The sequence below is a fragment of the Anguilla rostrata genome, chromosome 7 (assembly GCF_018555375.3).
Source record: "Anguilla rostrata isolate EN2019 chromosome 7, ASM1855537v3, whole genome shotgun sequence".
Classification (NCBI taxonomy): Eukaryota; Metazoa; Chordata; class Actinopteri; order Anguilliformes; family Anguillidae; genus Anguilla; species Anguilla rostrata.
Window position 1 is genome coordinate 19,964,504 of NC_057939.1, and position 18,289 is coordinate 19,982,792.

Genomic DNA, 18,289 nt, shown 5'->3' on the forward strand with positions numbered 1-18,289 from the left:
AAGTGAAGATTACAGGAAGAGGACAGAAAGTGAAAGCAGTGCCGTATTCACATTAACTAGAACCTGAGTTATATAAGTGCCAGGATGAAGGTCCTTACAGCCTCTGTACAGCTGTGCCTGGCACCTCCATAGAATGAAGGGTTTTCTCATGACACGGTCTGTTAATTGAGAAGAGAACCCAGATCCCCTGTCTGGCTTTGGGTGCAGCAGTCAATCAGATCTGTAGTATTGTAATGATGAAGACCAACGCAGCTGGTATGTTTGACATGGAACATTCTGTGTCAGACATGCCGGTGTGAAAGGCACATGACGTATCTCTTTGTGAACTTTGTAAAGTGCAGACCGAGATAGCTCAAGAATTGAGAAACCTAAACCTAACAGAGGAGTAGTTGTGGTAGCAAAATGTGTTCAATAACCTGACCCTGTTTTTTTCTCCTTCCCTGTATTTGATGTGCAGCTCCAGCTCCTGGTTGAAGTCGTGTGGCCTCTCTTAATCTTTTTCATCTTGATAGCAGTGAGGCTGAGCTACCCTCCTTACGAGCAACATGAATGTAAGTGTACCATTCCCTTTCAGCGGTGGCAGTGAAATAATGTAAAATGCCAAAAAGTGCCATACAGGCTGACCATATCACACCGTATCACTCTGGCGCGCTTGTGCAAAACTTCACAGGCCATTCAATCAATCAGTTATTCAATGTACAGCCTTGTGATGTCACAGCCTTCCATGTAAATTAATGGTTTAAGTGTCACGCTAATTATACATACACAGATATTAATCAATTCTGGCATTACTCTCAACACTTTACTCTCAACCCGTAATCAATCAACTGTTGTAGTTAACTGGCTGGTAGTGTGTTTTTCTTCACCATAAGAAAGAAAAGGAGGCTAAACGTATCCTTCTTTAAATATGTAAGAACAGAAGGTGAGAACAGTTGTTGATTGAATCAAGGCTTTTGCACTTTTCCCTGAAACATGATCAAACAGCCCTTGTCCCTGTCATTTGACAAAGCTATTGGTATTTGATTCTCAAAACTTCTCAATTTAGCATATTAAAGCATAGTAGATTGTAACTTCCTGTCTCTATCTATAGTGGTGTTTTCTTATCATGCACTTTTGTAAGTCACTCAGGTTACAAGGGTCTGGCAAATGATGAAATAGTGAATTGTGCTAAAAAGACAGTAAAAAGTACTTTTTGAAAAGAATTCAAATTTGGTCTTCACTCAAGTCTTAAAGATAATGGTGGACAGTTAAAATCCCCTGGTGGCTTTCCATTCTTTGCTATGTAATTATGACTTCAGTGTGATGTCACAAAATTTGAATGTGTCCTAATTTAAACTTTGGGCAATGTCCGATAGTTATATAAGTGCCGGGATGAAGGTCCTTGTGAAAGAATAACATATTGTCAACTGCACTTTTGATGTTTTTTTTTTTCCAAAACTAAACTATCAAGTTTGGAAGCTTGTTCATATTAAGTTCTCTTATCGAGACTAATCAATATGCAAGTTGATTTTATAAGAGCATATTGTTTTATGGGTTTTTGTGTCCTTGTAATGAAAGTTCTCTAGTGAGAGATTGGTCCCGGCTAGGATAACCCAGATAGAGCTATTATCTATAGAGTTACTGTCCAGTTGAATGCTTGCTGATCCTTTTTGCTTGCTCAGCAAAACAACCTTTGTCCCCTAATGTCAAAATCATTAGAGCAATATGTTTCTTATCCAGAAGATAACGAGGTGATATTAAATCCCAATATTCCCTTGTGCTCAGGGGTTGGAGATGCAGTCTGAAGGTGAATGCATCTTCAGCCTCTGAGCATTGCCTGGCCAATCCTCTGTCCAGTAGTGTGGGGGATTGTTTTTGTGGATCTTTTTTTTTTTGAGCGTTCATATCAAGGAGAGGTCCATGGTTAGTTTCTGTACAGTTTTAAGACCAGCTCCCACTGTTGATTCAAGGATAGTGAGATGTTGTGACTGAAAAGTATCAGAATAAAATGCGCAATAGATTTAAGAGAGATTGATTTAAATCCATGCTTGGAAAAGGTCCAGCCTACTCGGGTGTCACCTACCAAAGTATCACCCTGCTGAAGTTAGATCTGATTTAAGGGAAGGTACACAGTAACATTCCAGAGCGGGACCAAATGTTATCCATTTAGAGTTGAATTAACACTGGACATTCTTGTCCAGTGTCCAGTCTTGTTATCACCGTTCCACTGCTAAAAGGATTCAAGGGGTCAAGAGGCACAAGGTAGTTTATGTAATCTATGGCCATTAAATTCTGATGCAATTCTGTGGTGTCAGCTGTAATCCTGTAATTTTTCCCAGCATTAGTTATATTATTGTGACAAATCTATGGAAAACTTTAGTTGTTTTAATTTGGGGAAGTCGTTTTGAAAGAGATCAAGTCTGCTAAATCGAACTTCTCTTCCTGTAAAGTTTTTGTGTTGTTTGTTTGTTCCTGTTCCTTGGATTCACTAGGAAGGGGAAGTGCAAGCTGGTGAATTGTTTTTTGCTTCGGCTTGAAACCTCGGTTTTAGAGCAGGGCAGGAAATGTTTTCGGTGTGAATCATCATCTCGCATGTGAACTTGGGCATGTTTCAACCGGTCCCCCAGACAAATCTGCGTGTCTCAGAAACAAGGCCATGGTTTTCTACAGGAGCCTCCACTCTCAACTTGTGACTTCTCAGTCGTCCGTCACGATCCAAAGCCAATTCTAAATTTTGCTCATGTTCATGCATCTGGCAAATAACTGTCCCACAAACATAAAGTTATTTGTATATACATTTATTTCTTAAAGACCGCAAGGGGTGGCAATTGCAGAGAATATCTTACATCTTAATATCTATCTTAATATAGATTACAGAATGCCCTTTTTGTGTTCGTTTGCCACCATCAACATTGAATTGACATTATCCAATGAAACTGAAGTATGTAGTAGATTATCGTTTACTACTTCAATTTGAAAGCAATGTCAGATATAAACTGTTTTAAGGAAATAATTATTCTAGTTCCTGGTAGAGTTCTTAGCGTTGATCGTTTTCTGTTTGGCCAAGCAGTGGTCCAGTTAGTATGGCTTAAGGTTGCCTAATACCTGTTGTCTTCTGTCTTGTGACACAAGTGACCACGAGTCTTCAGAAAGGCAGCACCTCAGGGGGCGGAGGTCATGCGTTTTCGCTGAGGCGGTCGTCTGATAAGGTCTCTGGGAGTTTGCAGTCTCCTGGGGAGAACGTCCACCTGCGTACTGATGTGGCCTCGGAGATAACACAATCTGGGAGAACGCGTCCATTATCAGCGCCGTCTCAGGACAGAGCTGCCGTTTATTTTCCTGTAGAATCAGATATCTTCCCAGACATGTACACGATGTTCAGCTTTGTTTATTTATTTATTTTTTAACTCCCGATACACTCCCTGCTATGTCACGTCTGATGCATTAAGCATTACGGCTTATGCAAGATGCTGGATAGGACTTGCTGGATAGGAATGTTTTAGGGTGATTTGTGTTAAACTGCGTATATAAAGAAATGGATGCTAGGAATTAATGTCACTGAGATGCACTTGAATGACTCATAGTTGCACATCTGTAGAGACTTGACCCCATTTCTGTGAGGAATAGCATTAGATAGTTTTATTGACTTTCAGTTGTTTCTCCGCCTGTAAAGCCATGGTTTCCTCAGGCAACTTTTATTGTGTGTAAACCTGCAGGATGATATCTAAAGTAAACTGTACCACGCAGCACGTATTGGTCGTTAAACTTTCCCCTGTTTCTCTCCTGTCCTGTAGCATTTTGCCTATCCTGCGTTTTACTACCTTTCAGATAAGATACAGCACACTGTTTGCCGCCGAGATTCGCTGGTGTTTTTTGAGGTTTTGTGACTGTTTGTGAACACATGTCTGTTTTTCTCCAGGCCATTTCCCCAACAAGGCCATGCCCTCCGCTGGCACACTGCCCTGGGTCCAGGGCATCGTCTGCAATGCCAACAACCCCTGCTTCCGCAACCCCACCCCAGGAGAGACCCCAGGCATGGTGGGCAACTTCAACCAGTCTATGTGAGTGACCCCTGCAAGACCCACTTTATCCACCCCTGAGAAATATTGCACCAAAGAATATCATGCATTTTCATTTATCTCACAGTAGCTTTGTGTTAAACAAGCTATATAAATAAGCAAAGACACAGACAAAAATGGGCCGTTATGCTACTTCTTTCTCTCGGTGCTACATAACAGCTGGTAGTTTATGCACATTTTTAAGTGTCTTTCACACCGTTGCTCTATCTCTTTTGAATCCCCATAGTATCTCGCGCCTGTTCGCCGATGCCAAGAAAATATTGCTCTACAGTCAGAACGACAAGAGCTTGGAAGGATTCACAGACCTGTATCTAGCACTGAGAAACATGCAGAACAGCACCTCAGGTAGGAACAGTCTGTCTTACAGAAATAAAATGTCTTCCAAATGGATGAATAAAGTAATATGTGGAACATATAACTGTGTTCTTTACTAGTTGGTGGGATCTGTCTGCATTGCCTCTGCTGTTGTTGTGTACATTTTGCCCCTTAAACACCATTACATAGCCTCCTTTTTTCTCTTGTACTTGTGTTTTTTTATAAGGGTATTGTCATAATGCGTTGGCTCTCAGATGGTAGTATTTTATTGATCTCCAGCTCTCGACAGGGTCAGCCTTGCTTCTCTCTCTTTTGTGACAAACATGCTCGGGATTGGAGGATGACTCCCTACGTGTATTAATGTGCTTAGGAGGCAATCTATTCAGGGCAATAGATAAATTCTTTACATGCATATATTTGCAAATATTGCAAGAAGGTCCCAGGTTCGAATCCTGGTCGGGGCCTTTCTGTGTGGAGTTTGCATGTTCTCCCTGTGTCCGTGCGGGTTTCCTCTGGGTATTCCAGTTTCCTCCCACAGTCCAAAGACATGTAGGTTAGGTTAATTGAATTTGTAGGTATGAGTGTGTGAGTGAATGGTGTGTGTGTGCCCTGCAATAGATTGTGGTGACCTGTCCAGGGTGTATTCCTGCCTCTTGCCAATGCATGCTGGGATGGGTTCCAGCCCCCCTCTCTTCCCAAGACCCTAACCAGGACTAAGCGGTTAAATAATGGATGGAAAGATATTTGCAAATATTTGTAAGATGGCTTATTTAGTGATTAAGGCAGGGGATACCACACCCCATCTTGGATTCAAATGTCAATAGTTAAACCTCAAATTTATTGTAGCATGCTTAACAGTTTAGCAGTTACTGTAAGCACTCTTAATAAAAACAACACCAGCCATATAGCAGAGAAATCTCCCTTATATTCAACATTTTTCATTGTCTCTGACATCTGTTTCTCTGCTCTGCAAGACCTATGAATGAACATTTGATTTAGAAGTCCTGCAAATCATTTTCCCCTATCTCCACATGAGTCTTCAAAGCATATGCAGGTGGTTGTCATGAAATATTAAAATCTGTTTCTTTTGAAAGTTTGGAATTTTCTAAAATCTAAGATGAAACAAAGGGTACTTTGTACATTCTAAGGGCTGTATGCAGAGACATTTGCCTGTTGGCACAGTCCTGGCTCACTGCTAAAATGGATATATATTTAAATCTCAGAGTAAGAGACAAACCGGCTTTGTGTACAGCATACTGTCTGCAAAGTGCAGTTGTGCAAAGGGGATAGAATCTGTTTTCACGGTAAAGCAGTTTATTAAAGAGTAAGTAAGTAAGCATGATTTTCATCAAATACAGAAAGAGGTTCAGCAATTCATTTTTAGCTTTTACGATAGCTTGCAGCAAGTTGTGAAGTCACAAAACATTTGGATTCCCTTGGTTTTATTTGTAAAAGCTCTTGATTTGTTTTTATGTGGATGTCCACTATGTTAAAACAAAGGAACAGTATTGAAAATTTACTGTGAAGTTATCCAACTGCAGCATGGGCTACCCATTTTTCGTGTGTAAAATATTGAATTAATACATATGAATTTGTTATTCTATTACTGGTATTAATCAGGTTGAAAAGTTGTGGTTGACTTAGACACTAAAATTATAGCATGCTTAGTTATGTAATTTCCTTCAGAGTTATGCCATGTATGCAGACATATCGGTGTTCTTGAGGATAAAGAGCATAGTTTAACTGAGTTAAACATTTTGAGTGTGACACACCGTTTACAAGCAGCTCTATCTTGGGAAGATGAATGCCAGCTGAATGATTATTTTTATGGCTTTATTGTAGTCACTAATTCCAGTCCCGGCACGGAGTTTAGCGCTGTATCGCAGAGTGACAAGCACCCCCAACGTCCTGATAAATCTTCCCCCCCAATGACCTGGCCTTGATTACTTAAGTTTTATCTCAGCTGTTGAAGCCTGTAATAGCTTTTCTTTGTGGTTATGTAAGTGAGGTGCGCTAGCTGTGACATCAGTGAGTTGCTTCTTTTCTGAACTCCCAAAGTCTGCGTTAATGAGTGAAATCATCAAACTTGTTTGAGACTGAAGGATCGTTTTTAATATGTCCAATGTGTGCAGACGCCTGAAATCAAAATGGCCCTGTACATTGAAGAGTTTTATAACACTCATTAGTTCATTGTAACGAAATGACATTAACAAGAACATCTCTAAAAGCAGCAACCTTACGGAAATGGAAAAACTAAGCTCACCAAAACTTCATCAAATCATTTCTTAAAGCCATGAACTTACAGAAATGAAATATACCAAAAATATATTGAAATAAATATATATTATCTGAATATTGCGACACTTTGAATATATGGGCAATATACAGATTATTTCCATTTTTATATTTTGCAGTATGTTGAATATATTGAAATATATTTATGTACATGGACATGATTAGTCCATGGACAATACATTTTAGTTTATTCAATTTATGTTAGTGTATCTCTGCGTAACTTTATTGTGATTAACATTTCTCAATAGGGCACAGTGTTTCGTAGATATTCATTTCTCTTGTGTGGTAATTGACCAGCCAATACATGCATACATGTGAACAGCACGCTTGGGAGCAAGTTATGTTTTCCATTAGAGCACATCTGCGCAGATACTGCAAATGCTCCTTCAGGTGGTGTTTATTGACAGCCAGCTGCTTGTCGGCCACTGGGGCTACACGTGACTGCGTGTTCTTCGCTGCTTCCTGCCCTGTTGGGAAGACAAAAGGCCAGGTCATGGGGCCTCATTATCATTTCTGTTTTTGACCCTGCTTTGCCTGGTGTTTGACTTCCTGGAAGTGCATGTGAATGGCAGATCAATTTTTTTATCTGTGGTACTGGACGCAGCGCAAACCGATTTCGTAAGGACCCTTAGATTATATTCCCTGTAGCTAATTAAAATAATGTAATAAAATGAACACCTGAGAGCCTGAACACACTGAGCATTTGACAAATAGACATACCTGCCAGGTGTGAAACAGAATAGTTTTGTTTAAATCACAGTGCTTAGTAAGGCCTTGCCAGTATCAGTTTTGAGGTAGGAATTACCATGTGACCAATGAATAATTCATTAAAGTAGTACCAACAGAAGAATTGGATTGGGGGAAGGAAGGTGCCATCATTTCCATTATGTGACAGGAAGAAAGACACGGAGTACCATAGATCTCTCAGTCCTTATGCTGGGGTCATTACAGTTGTAAAAGCACCTTAACCGGTCTTATTTAACAGTCTCCAATTGTAAATTGATATTGGTTTTTTTCTCCAGTGGCAATATGCCTAAAATGACTTTTCTAGAAAGAGTGAACAGCCCTGGGGATACAGCTCTTCAGGAATTCACCACCTTCTGTTTCAGCATTTCTCATCCACTGCGAACAGTCAGGCACACAGTCAGTGTTTTTCTCCTTAAACTCCCTGTGGCTTCTGTAACCCATGAACAGTGCACAGTTCAATACACTGCCGGGGCTTCAGGGATTTCAAAGGCACACTGACACCATTCCACACACTCCTCACATGACTCAGTCATGCTTCAACAAGACAAGCGGCAAAAGTGGTCCAGCTTCTGTGTTACAGTGAGAATTCCGCTCTGCCACAGTGTGTAAAAATCAGTGTGTGTGTGTGTGTGTGTGTGTGTTGTGAGTGAGAAAGTGTGTGTGTGTGTGTATGTGCGTGAGGTGGCAGCCCTTGTTTCCAGGGAACATTTTGCAGATGTAAGCACAGAATAGCATTGACCGTCAGTAACCCCCGTGAGCAGAAAGTGCCTCAGTCAGGTGCCATTGAGACTGAGCTGGTTGTACAACGTTCTGACACACTGAGGCACAAATAAATAGCCGAAGACATCTGGCAAGGATGCCCACTGTCTCTCTCCTTGCCAGCTGCTTGCTCTGTTCATTAATTATCATTTCAGACAGACAAATGAAGGATCAGATTTTTGAAATTCGGCGTATCCAACATCCTTGCATTCTAATTGAAACCCTTGGTTTTGAGCGAGCACCAATGCACCTTTCATAATAGAGCATGCAACACAAAAAATGATAATTTCAGACTTTCAGACTTAAGGTTGTTTGAGTCCTTAAGTATGGCCTGAAGCTGTTTGGTCTAGAATTGTTTTTTTATGGAATCCATGTTCCATTTTATGACGAGTGTTCTTTTATGTGTAAAGCTATTTGATAATTCTCTTCAGGTTTCAAGCTGAAGGATTTTCTCCGTGATGATGAGACCTTGTCGAACTTCCTGATGTACAATGCCTCCTTCACCGAATATGCCATCAGGGAGATTGTAGAGGCCAACGTCGACTTGGAAAAGGTAAGATCAAAACATCAGCTTTCCAGTTATTTTGGAATACGGGAGAATTTTGCATTAAAAAGCCTTTTTGCATTCAAGAGCTTATCGTTGCATATTATGCAAAATGCTTTGTAAATACAGTTCTACTGGGTGAATATCAGATAATGGCCTGCACTTCATGCTTTTGGCATTTCTGCTCATTTACATGCAGTGTAGATTCTAATGGCCAAAGAAATTGTGTTGCTCAGTCCATTTTTTTTTGTCAGTCATGATTTGTCATCTTGTGTGAATGTTAGTCCCTGCACTATATTATGTGCACGGATGTACACAGGCTGACTGCTTTTATAGTTTACAGCTGATGGAATACATCTGCGTTTTGCTGGCTGAAAAAAACACACGTAAAGTAATCCAATTGAATTGTTTGCTAAATGTGCTGACATTTGCAATGTAATGCCTGATGTCTGTATCTTGCCCCCTCCCTCCCAAGCTAGTCGACAGGAGTATTAACTTACTTCCTGTCATTCAATTTTGTAAAAATCACAAAAGAAAGGGAGGAAAGCTTTCAGAGTTCAAGTACAAGTCACAACTGGCTGTTTTGAAGGAATGCAGATTTACGTTGATCTGATCTAGCACGTCTTTCATATTTTTAGAGTTAGAATGCCACTGTTTGTTGATGAGAAACATACAGTTTGCTTGCGAGTAGAAATGTAGGGGGGTTTGCTTCTCCTGCGCTAAGAGGATGGGAGAGAGGATCTTTTTTGCCCTTTTATTTAACCCGGTCACGACTATGTGCGTAAGACAAAGTGTCACAGGGCACTGTGATACAAAAGGAGAAGAACAGCCTTTTCACAGGCCTTGCTTCTCTCCCCCCACCCCTCCTCAGAAAACCCAAAGAAACATCTTGAAGATGTTACTGGAAAGACTTTTCTGGTTGGTTTGAGACGCTTTCTAGAGCATTCCTCACCCTTATGTTTCTGGAATTGCGTTCGTCCTGGCCCCGTCCGGGTCCCCCCCCCATGCGAGCAGAGATCTTGAATCTGCGCCGCCCTCTTTGACCGCCGGCGCGCCATGACAGCTTGAGTTTGTTTCCCAGGTGCTGACCAAAGGCTTCAGTGTCCACCTGAGGGACATGTGCAACACCACCACGCTCGAGGACTTCGTCACGATTTCGGACCTATCGGTGTCACGGCTCGCACAGGAAGCCATCTGCAGGTCCTCCGCGTCGTGGCTGAACCGGGCCGAGAGCCACTTCCTGTCAAACCTGGACTTCCTGAAACCGATACGGGTGAGCTCGCCTCTGGGAATGGCCATGTGGGGTCTCATAGCCTGACCACATCAGCTATTGCGAAATAGAACCTTAGATGTTTTTTTTTGACAGTCAGGTTATTCATTTTCTGGAATGCCATTGATTTTTTTTTCTACGTGGGAAGCTACAGACATGTGACTGGATAGGTCAAGTGTACCTTTGGTAGGATCGTTTTGGCAGCCCCAGTTTGGTCCTGTAAGCATAAGAATACCTGCGCTGTCTATCCAGTGAATATAGTTATGCTGCATGTGGAATTTATTCGGTTGGTTAGATTGAGTAAGTGTGTCATGTAAGTGTTTATTTTTAGTTATTAAAATTAGACATTTCTTTGGTTCTCGCGCATGTACGCAGCTGCAGTTCCAAACAATTCGCCATTCCAAATGACCAATTGCGCCCAATTAAAAAGAAAAAATAAGACATTTTTATACATAATACATTTATACAGCTATTTACTGAAGCATTTCAACTACATTGCTCCTGGGCACAAAATCATTGCCCCACCTAAGAATCAAACCTGCAACCATGAAGCCCTGCAAGCATTAGTAGACCTGCTCTGTTTATCCAGTGAATGTAGTTGTACCACATGTAATTTATTCGCTTGGTTAGACTTCAGTAAGTGTGACATGAGGGTGTTACAAGCCCAGTTCCCTAAACAGTATGCTAGACTGCCTTTTTAGTTGGCAGAGGTGGTGCTGGAAGAGAAGGCTTTGTTAAAGACTAAGTTTAACCAATAGGGGTGCAGGGAGATTCCTCTTATCTCACTCAGAAACAGCTAACGTACTGGTGATCCTTTTCTGCTGAAAAACAAAGTTATTTGATTGGTGGTTCACAAAGTTACAGAAGCAGAAAAATGCACCAGAGATCAGTGCAGGTGCTTGACTAACTGTCATAATTTATAGCTTAAAGGTAAATATGACAGTGCTGGAAATGTTGCCCACTATACTGCATGTGGGAACTAACAATTTTAAATAAAGCTTTGGCACAGTTGGTTTCTGCAAAGTTTAATGAGAGGAGAGAACAGTAAGGCAGTTGGCATTGCAGAAACGAATGAGGAACGGGTAGGTGCTGGTGAAAGGCAATTAATTAGTGTAGAAATACTGTATATACAACCACAGAGGAATACTTCTATCATGTTGAGTTTTAGGTCTTTGATTATGCCATTTACAGCCACTGGATAAAATTCCACAAAAAGGAACAGTCAGATAAAGTAAAGTATTGGATTTGTGACATTATAATTGACATAGATAAATATAATTCAGGCTATAGACCTACTTAGCAAGAAGTCTAAACTCTGTGGCACTGTGAATAACTGCCAGGGGCAAAGAATAGATGTTCGTACATTTGAATGAAAATTGGAAGTTTTAGGGCCAGAGCCAAACTGTGTCGTGTTGAGTTTTCAGGTTTTTTTAAAATAAAAAAACTTGTAAGGACGTGTTGTATAAACACCTCCCCTTTTTCTTTAAAGATATTGGGATTCAAAGGGCTTTTACAAAGGGCAGCAGAGGCATTAAACTAGTTCATTTGTTTGAGTCATGCTTTTGCATACTTTTTTTTCTTCAAAAATGAAATAAAAGCCTGATTAATAGTTATAGCTGACTTACACGTTAAGACAAAATGTGGTTTTTAGTTGGTATTTGGTCAGTGTATTTGGGTGCCAGGAGTCATGCTGTCACATGATCGTACAAACAAGCTGACATTTTTTGCACACATCTCTAGTATAATTTTGCTTTTTTAGCTTTACTCTTCTAAAAACTTTTTTTTTTTAAATCACATTTCCAGGAGATGGATGTCAAAACTGAATATGTGAGAGGAAAAGATAAGCCTCGCAGCTGTGGAGTAGTCTTCTCTTTGTACGAGTGTGAAAGTCTGGAATAGGTTGCTGTCAGGAAATTACGCTGCAAAAGTTCTGCGGTGTGAATGTGGGGGGCCATGTTGGTTTTACCCTTTGCCTGTTATTCTGTCCCTGTGTCCATGTTGACACTCTCTCTTGTCCACCCACATAAGGATGTGAAGCCTGACCCCGAAGCCCTCCAGCAGGTCTCTGAGGCTACAGACAATCTGCTAGAGAGCCTGGGTGCACTCACAGTGGAGGTAAGCAAGCGCACCATCATTAACAATCATAAGTAGCTTTACTGTGTAAGGGGGAAGCTCACCTCAACCACCACCAATGTGTAGCACCCACCTATAAGCATGGAAGTCATTTTGCATCAGAGTTCTTAACACACAAAAGGTGACTTGGAGGAGGGAAAGGAAATACTTATGGAAAATCCAAGCATTGTCTTTCCCATCATCACCAGCGTTCACGTAGGAATGGGGATGAGACTATAGATTTTTTTTATTTATTTAAGGACTCTTGTTTTTTTCTGTAAAGAGACCATAGTGTTTTTCTTTTTTTAATGTTCTAGCAAATTATTTGTTTTAGAGTTTTGGAGATAAACCACTGTAGCCTTCACCCTTTCCTCAAGGACACTGCTTGTGTTTTTGGGGAGGGCTGCTCTGTTTTTATCTTCCCTGAGGCCTCTATAAAACAGCAGTGCTGTTATTTTTCTGTCTGTGTTGTGAATGTTTGTTTTTCGGCACCCTTGTTCTCTTAATATGTAGGAAGTCAAACACCACTGTATGAATTGGGTTATCTATCAAAGGTAGCTAAGGTGAATTGGCAGCTACAGCTTTAGTGTCTAAGCAAACAGTAATTAAGGAGTGTATTTTTAAGTTCTGAGAGGTGCTCATGAATCAATCCCGTGAGGGTGTGGGATGGGGAAGCCAGGTGTTGGGGGCTGGCAGTGCAGATTCCCTGCTGTGTGGGGGCGAGGGGGGTATCAGCTGCTTCCCCCACATTTTTACCAATCTAGCTGTGAAGTTCTCTAGAGACAAAGCTATCGCAAACGCTGTATGCATCAGCAAGGGGACAATAGGGTGGGAAGGGATGCTCACACTTGTATGAACAAATCACTGAAATTTAGGAAGCCCGAGAGTTTCGAGAATTGTTTGCAACTTAATGGTGCAATCGGATTCCCGTAACTGCAGTCCCGTCGAATGGGAAAAGCGGTGTGTGTGGGAGCGGGAACGCGAGCGCTAGAGCCGCCGCGTCCGCTCTTCACGGCATGACGTCGTCTCGTGGACGAACCGCACTAAGGAGCCAGCATCGCAGGGAGAAGCCGCCAGGAAAACTTGAACCCCGCGAACCAGAGTCATGAGACCTCGTTCTCCTGAACGTCTGGCCCAGCTGTGCCGGTTTTAGAGCCGGTCGCGGTGGAAACGGCCGTCGGTTGTGTAACAAGCCGTGAACTCGCAGGGAGACAAAAGAGTCAGCATTTCCCCCTGATTCATTTGCCATATGGCGTGAGTGGACAGAAACTTCTCTGGGCGGAAAAGGCTTTCCGTCTGGTCACGCGGAAGAGCTGAAAAGGAGACCGTACCTTTTACCCAAAGAAGAAAAAAAAAAAGTGTTAAGTAGAGTGGCAAGACCATCCCCCCCCGCTTTGGCGCCCCCTCCCCCTGCAGTTGCTTTTTGTTCTTTTGGAAGGAGGCAGCGGCGGAGAGCTGAACTCTAGTAACCCCCGGCTGTCCGTGGGAGGGAGGGGATCCTTCCGTCTCGGGTTACTCAGCCCGGCTGAACGCAGCGCTGCTGGCGTGCCCAGACACCAGAGCTCCTGCTCAGCCCTTTCTTCTGGGGCCCCATTGTGTGGATGGGAGAGACGGAGATGGAGGAGACCTTTATTTTTCCCTTTATCGGTCAGAGTTGAACATGTAGAGCCGGTGAAGGAGGTCAGGCTCCAGCTGTCTACAGCGTGAGCCACACATGCGAGGGCTCTCGTTGCGGTATTAAACCTGACTGAGAGCACGTGCCAGCCAACTTGCTGATGTGGCTGTGCACTACGGACCCACCCCGCACCGACACACCTACCGATTTTAAACAGCAGTTCCTGTCTCTAGGAGGCTCCCGGTGTCACACAGATTGCCTGCCTCGTCGGGAACATGCCCGACAGTAACTTTCCCTCCAGCTTGTTTTTTTTTTTTTTCTTTTCCTCCCTGGCTTCCTTTGTTCCTTTCTGCGAGGAAAACTGAGCTCAGGGCGAGTCGGACCGAAAGATCGCGTGTGTCACGGTTCAGCACTGTGGCTTTTTTAGGCTTTACCCCTGTAGTGTTCCCGCAGGATGCCGCATTCTGATGAACGCGAATCGGTTAGGAACAAGATTTTCAGGCTCACTTACCTGTCGTTGGTCTGCATTTTCAGTTGGTTTTGGTATACACCCTGTCTGTCTGAAGGCATACAGTGCTACCAGTTAATAAATAAAACCAGGAAATATTAAATCAGACAATCTGCGGTCAGTAAGCTTTGTCAGCTTATGGTAGTCCAGTCAGTTGACAAAGGTCATGTGGCTTGTGCTTTATTTTAATAATAAAAGTATTCTGCTCTAGAAGGCACTGCAGATACCTTTTGTAGGTGGTCCCTGTGCTCCCAAAGCAATTGAGCAAAAATATTATGATGGTGCAATCACTCTGTATGTTGGTTAGAGATGTGAGCTGTTTCTTAATATTGCTGGGCCCTAGTGCTACACAGTGATGTTTAATGGCCGACCTGTCCATCATCCCCCTCCCTCCGTACAGCTGGCCAGCATGAAGAGCTGGAAGGACATGCGCAATGAGATCCTGTACCTGAAGGAGAACGCCACCACCTCGCCCAGCCACCTGTACCAGGCCGTGTCGCGCATTGTGTGCGGCCACCCTGAGGGCGGTGGCCTCAAGATCAAATCCCTCAACTGGTACGAAGACAGCAACTACCAGGCCCTCTTCGGCAACAAGAACAGCAGCGAGGACGAGCCCGTGCCCGTCTACGACAACTCTTCCAGTGAGTCTCGGCCGATCCCGCCAATCTTTCCCTTCAAACGAACCACCACGCTGCCCACCAGCGATGAGTCATCAGTCGGTAGAAGGGTCAAACATTCCTTCTACCTGTGGCAAATAACGCATAAGCATCCACATGCATCCCTGTCTAGTGTTTAGCAGGGAGCTTTCGCAATTTTTTAGCTTTAGAACTAAAGGGCTACATGGATGACGTACATGATTTTGAGCTACATGACCTGAAAACTACTGTATATTACTATATATTTTATATATATATATATATATATATATATACATATATATATATATATATATATATATATATATATACATATACTACCAATAGCTCTGAGTCACCATTACTGTTGGTTTTACTCTTTTATGTCTTGTTAGCAATTTGGTCACTCTAGGACCACACAGATTCTTAAAGTCCAAATTAATCACCATAGTCAAAATATTTCATCCAAATTAAGAAACGTTTTATTAAAAAGAGTAGATAGTTGTTTTTATTGAGAAATGTGAAAATATTTATCATGTATCATGTTTCTGGATCTTTCCTGCTAGGGCAAACAAAGTGACAGTTGTTGACATTGGCTGCTTTTGGCCGCTGACATTGGCTGTTTTGTAGCTAAAATTGAAATTGAAGGCTGCTCTTCTTCGCTGACCCCGCTCCGTCTCCCTCAGCTCCCTACTGCAACAGCATAATGATGAACCTGGAGTCCAGTCCCATTTCCCGCATGATCTGGAGGGCCCTGAAGCCCCTGCTGGTGGGGAAGATCCTCTACACCCCAGACACCCCCGCCACTCAGAGGATCATCAAGGAGGTGCGGAACTCTCCGGGGGGGGGAGTAATCAGTACTCCTCATGGAATACTCCTTTTTACAGTGCTCCTATATATTCATTGGCTGAAATTGAGATTTTATTTTGCCTTTTTTTTGTAAATCGGGGTACAAATGTGCAAAATTAGTTTTCCCTCTCCTCAAAGCAGCATTTACTATTTTGTGCTGTCAGTATTATTGTTATACGTTGATAGGGGAAAACTGTGAGATAAAAAAAACTTTGTTCAAGAAGATTATAAAAAATCTATGCTAAAATGTTTCCATTCAGAATAGTAGTTGCAATTTTCATTTCACTGTATTTGCAGAGAAACTGCATTTAAGATGGAAACACACTTATATTAAAATGACTAATTTATATTGTTTTGGCATGTATTTAAAAAGTTTTCTTTGTTGGCTGTAAATCACTTATATTATTCCTGCTGCACGCTTGTATTGTTTAAGGTTTTATAGTGCATAGGGAAGATAGTAAATACATAGTTGGAGCTTATGACCTGGTCATAATGGTCCCCTCTCCTGCTCACAGGTCAACAGGACCTTTCAGGAGCTGGGCGTTCTTCGGGACCTGGGCGGCATGTGGGAGGAGATGAGACCCAAAGTCTGGAACTTCCTGGAGAACGGTGAAGAGATGGACCTGGTCCGGGTAGGTCTCAGCACACGCAGTAACATTTTTAGACTTAATTCAACAAATGGATAATTGTACTCTTTTCAGTGTTAAATATTCAATATCATACATACCCACTGTCACTACCAGGGGAGGCTAGAAACAAAACAAAATGATTTGATGGGAAGAAAATCTAAAGTACCAATATGAAAGCAACCACGTCATTTAACACGCGCACACACACATTGACACACACACATGCTCACACACACACACACAACACACATATTCATGTAAAGAAGTGCACAACAGCTGCTTTCCATTTAAAAAGCCTGGGGGTAGAATTATTCAAGCAAATCAGATTTCACCAAACAAGCACAGCCTGTACTGTCTGGGAAATGGGTTTATTCTCATAAAGGTAAAAATCTTTTAATGAATATTTATCTCAGAAATTGAATGGAGAATGAAGATGTGAACTTACAAAACAGTGTGGTTGCTCTGCAACTGTCCTTGACATCGAATCACACCAGAAACGGACATAAAAAAACAAACCATGAGTAATTTCTCATCCCTGCGACACACTGCAATGCTGTGCAGTACTGTTGGTCTGACTGAAAGAAAAGGAAAGCCCATCAGAGCTGTGAGAAGCAGCTGGTACATCTACATGGTGTTCTGTGTGTCAGGGCTTGGCATTTGGCTGTCGGTGCAGTGGACGTGGGCGTTTAATGTGTAGGCTGCATAATTGCTCCTTGCTCTGAGCAGCTGTGGAGATCATGTCACGGCACGTTAGGCCTGAAAGGCCTCTCCGCAGCTATCGGCCCCGCCTCTAGTGTGTGCCAAACGCGCGCACGCTCACACTCATACGTGTGTACACATGCATAATGGGCTCACACACTACCTGCATGCAAATGCTACTGCACTGCAGCCCTGTGGTCTAATTTGGGATGTAACACACAGTGACTTACTGTACCTCCATACTTGTTTGTGAAGAAGATGCTGGTCAGGTATTGTGTTTGGTAATGAAGTTTACTATATTTTCTCTTTTTTAGATCTAAAACAGTTTATGAGAATGTGTTGAATTTGGCTTTAAGATAGCAGTTTTTATCTGACAGATTCACTACAGTTATATTTCAATATTATAACAGTTTTGACACACTTGTATGTATGCTATGCTTTAGGTATGTAAATGAAAGTTTATTGCTTTCTTTTTGCCTGAAAACACACTTATGCCCCTCTCTTGAAAATATTATCACACGATTTAAAGGCTCTGTGATAAAACAGGTTAATCAACATTGACAGCTTTGAGGGTTAGGGCTATTACTTTAGTTTATTACTGTACTAAAGATTAACAGTGATGAAATCAGTGACCATATTGTACAGTAACAACAGTGCTGAGCAGTAAGTACTGTACTGATTATTGATTTTGATGAACCACAATGGTTCTCCCTCTGCTTCCTCCATTACAGACTCTGCTTCAGAACAACGGCAGCGCCCACTTCTTTGACTCCCAGCTAACCGGCACAAACTGGACAGTGGAGGAAGTGGCCAGCTTCCTGTCCAAGCAGTCTGAGGACACGCGTCCCCCTGGCACTGCCTTTACCTGGAGGGACGTATTCAACGAGACCGATCAGGCTATGCAGACCATCACGCACTTAATGGAGGTAGGGGTCTGGTTCTCTTTCATCCAGGCTTTCCCTTTCTTTCTTTTGTCTTTTTCTCTTTCTTACTCATGCATGCTTTATCACATACCAGCATACAGACAGACCAACACATGCAGGGAAGACAGCATTCCCTCTTCGTGCTGCTCTCGAAATGACAGCTCAGCACCATTGACATCATACCCGACGAAATTGCGAAATCGCTTGCAAGAAAACAAGAAGTGAAATTGGCTTATGCAGTCAAGATAATCCTCACAGAATTTGTGGGCACGCTGAAAGCTGTATTTTTAAAGAGCTTACCACAATATGGTTTCCATAGCCATCTCTAGCA

General features: G+C 42.2%; 1 protein-coding gene across 3 annotated transcripts in view; it reads left to right on the plus strand.

The window, feature by feature from the left end:
* The window catches only part of LOC135259317 (phospholipid-transporting ATPase ABCA1-like), a 38,230-nt gene that overhangs the window by 3,598 nt on the left and 16,343 nt on the right, over positions 1–18,289 (plus strand). For all 3 annotated transcript variants that reach the window (XM_064343547.1, XM_064343548.1, XM_064343549.1), the window contains exons 3-12: positions 458–551; positions 3,899–4,040; positions 4,285–4,403; positions 8,606–8,727; positions 9,800–9,991; positions 12,017–12,103; positions 14,624–14,864; positions 15,545–15,684; positions 16,223–16,339; positions 17,767–17,961. In XM_064343547.1, coding sequence (XP_064199617.1) covers positions 458–551; positions 3,899–4,040; positions 4,285–4,403; positions 8,606–8,727; positions 9,800–9,991; positions 12,017–12,103; positions 14,624–14,864; positions 15,545–15,684; positions 16,223–16,339; positions 17,767–17,961 — 1,449 coding nt within the window. The remainder of the gene's footprint in view (positions 1–457; positions 552–3,898; positions 4,041–4,284; positions 4,404–8,605; positions 8,728–9,799; positions 9,992–12,016; positions 12,104–14,623; positions 14,865–15,544; positions 15,685–16,222; positions 16,340–17,766; positions 17,962–18,289) is intronic.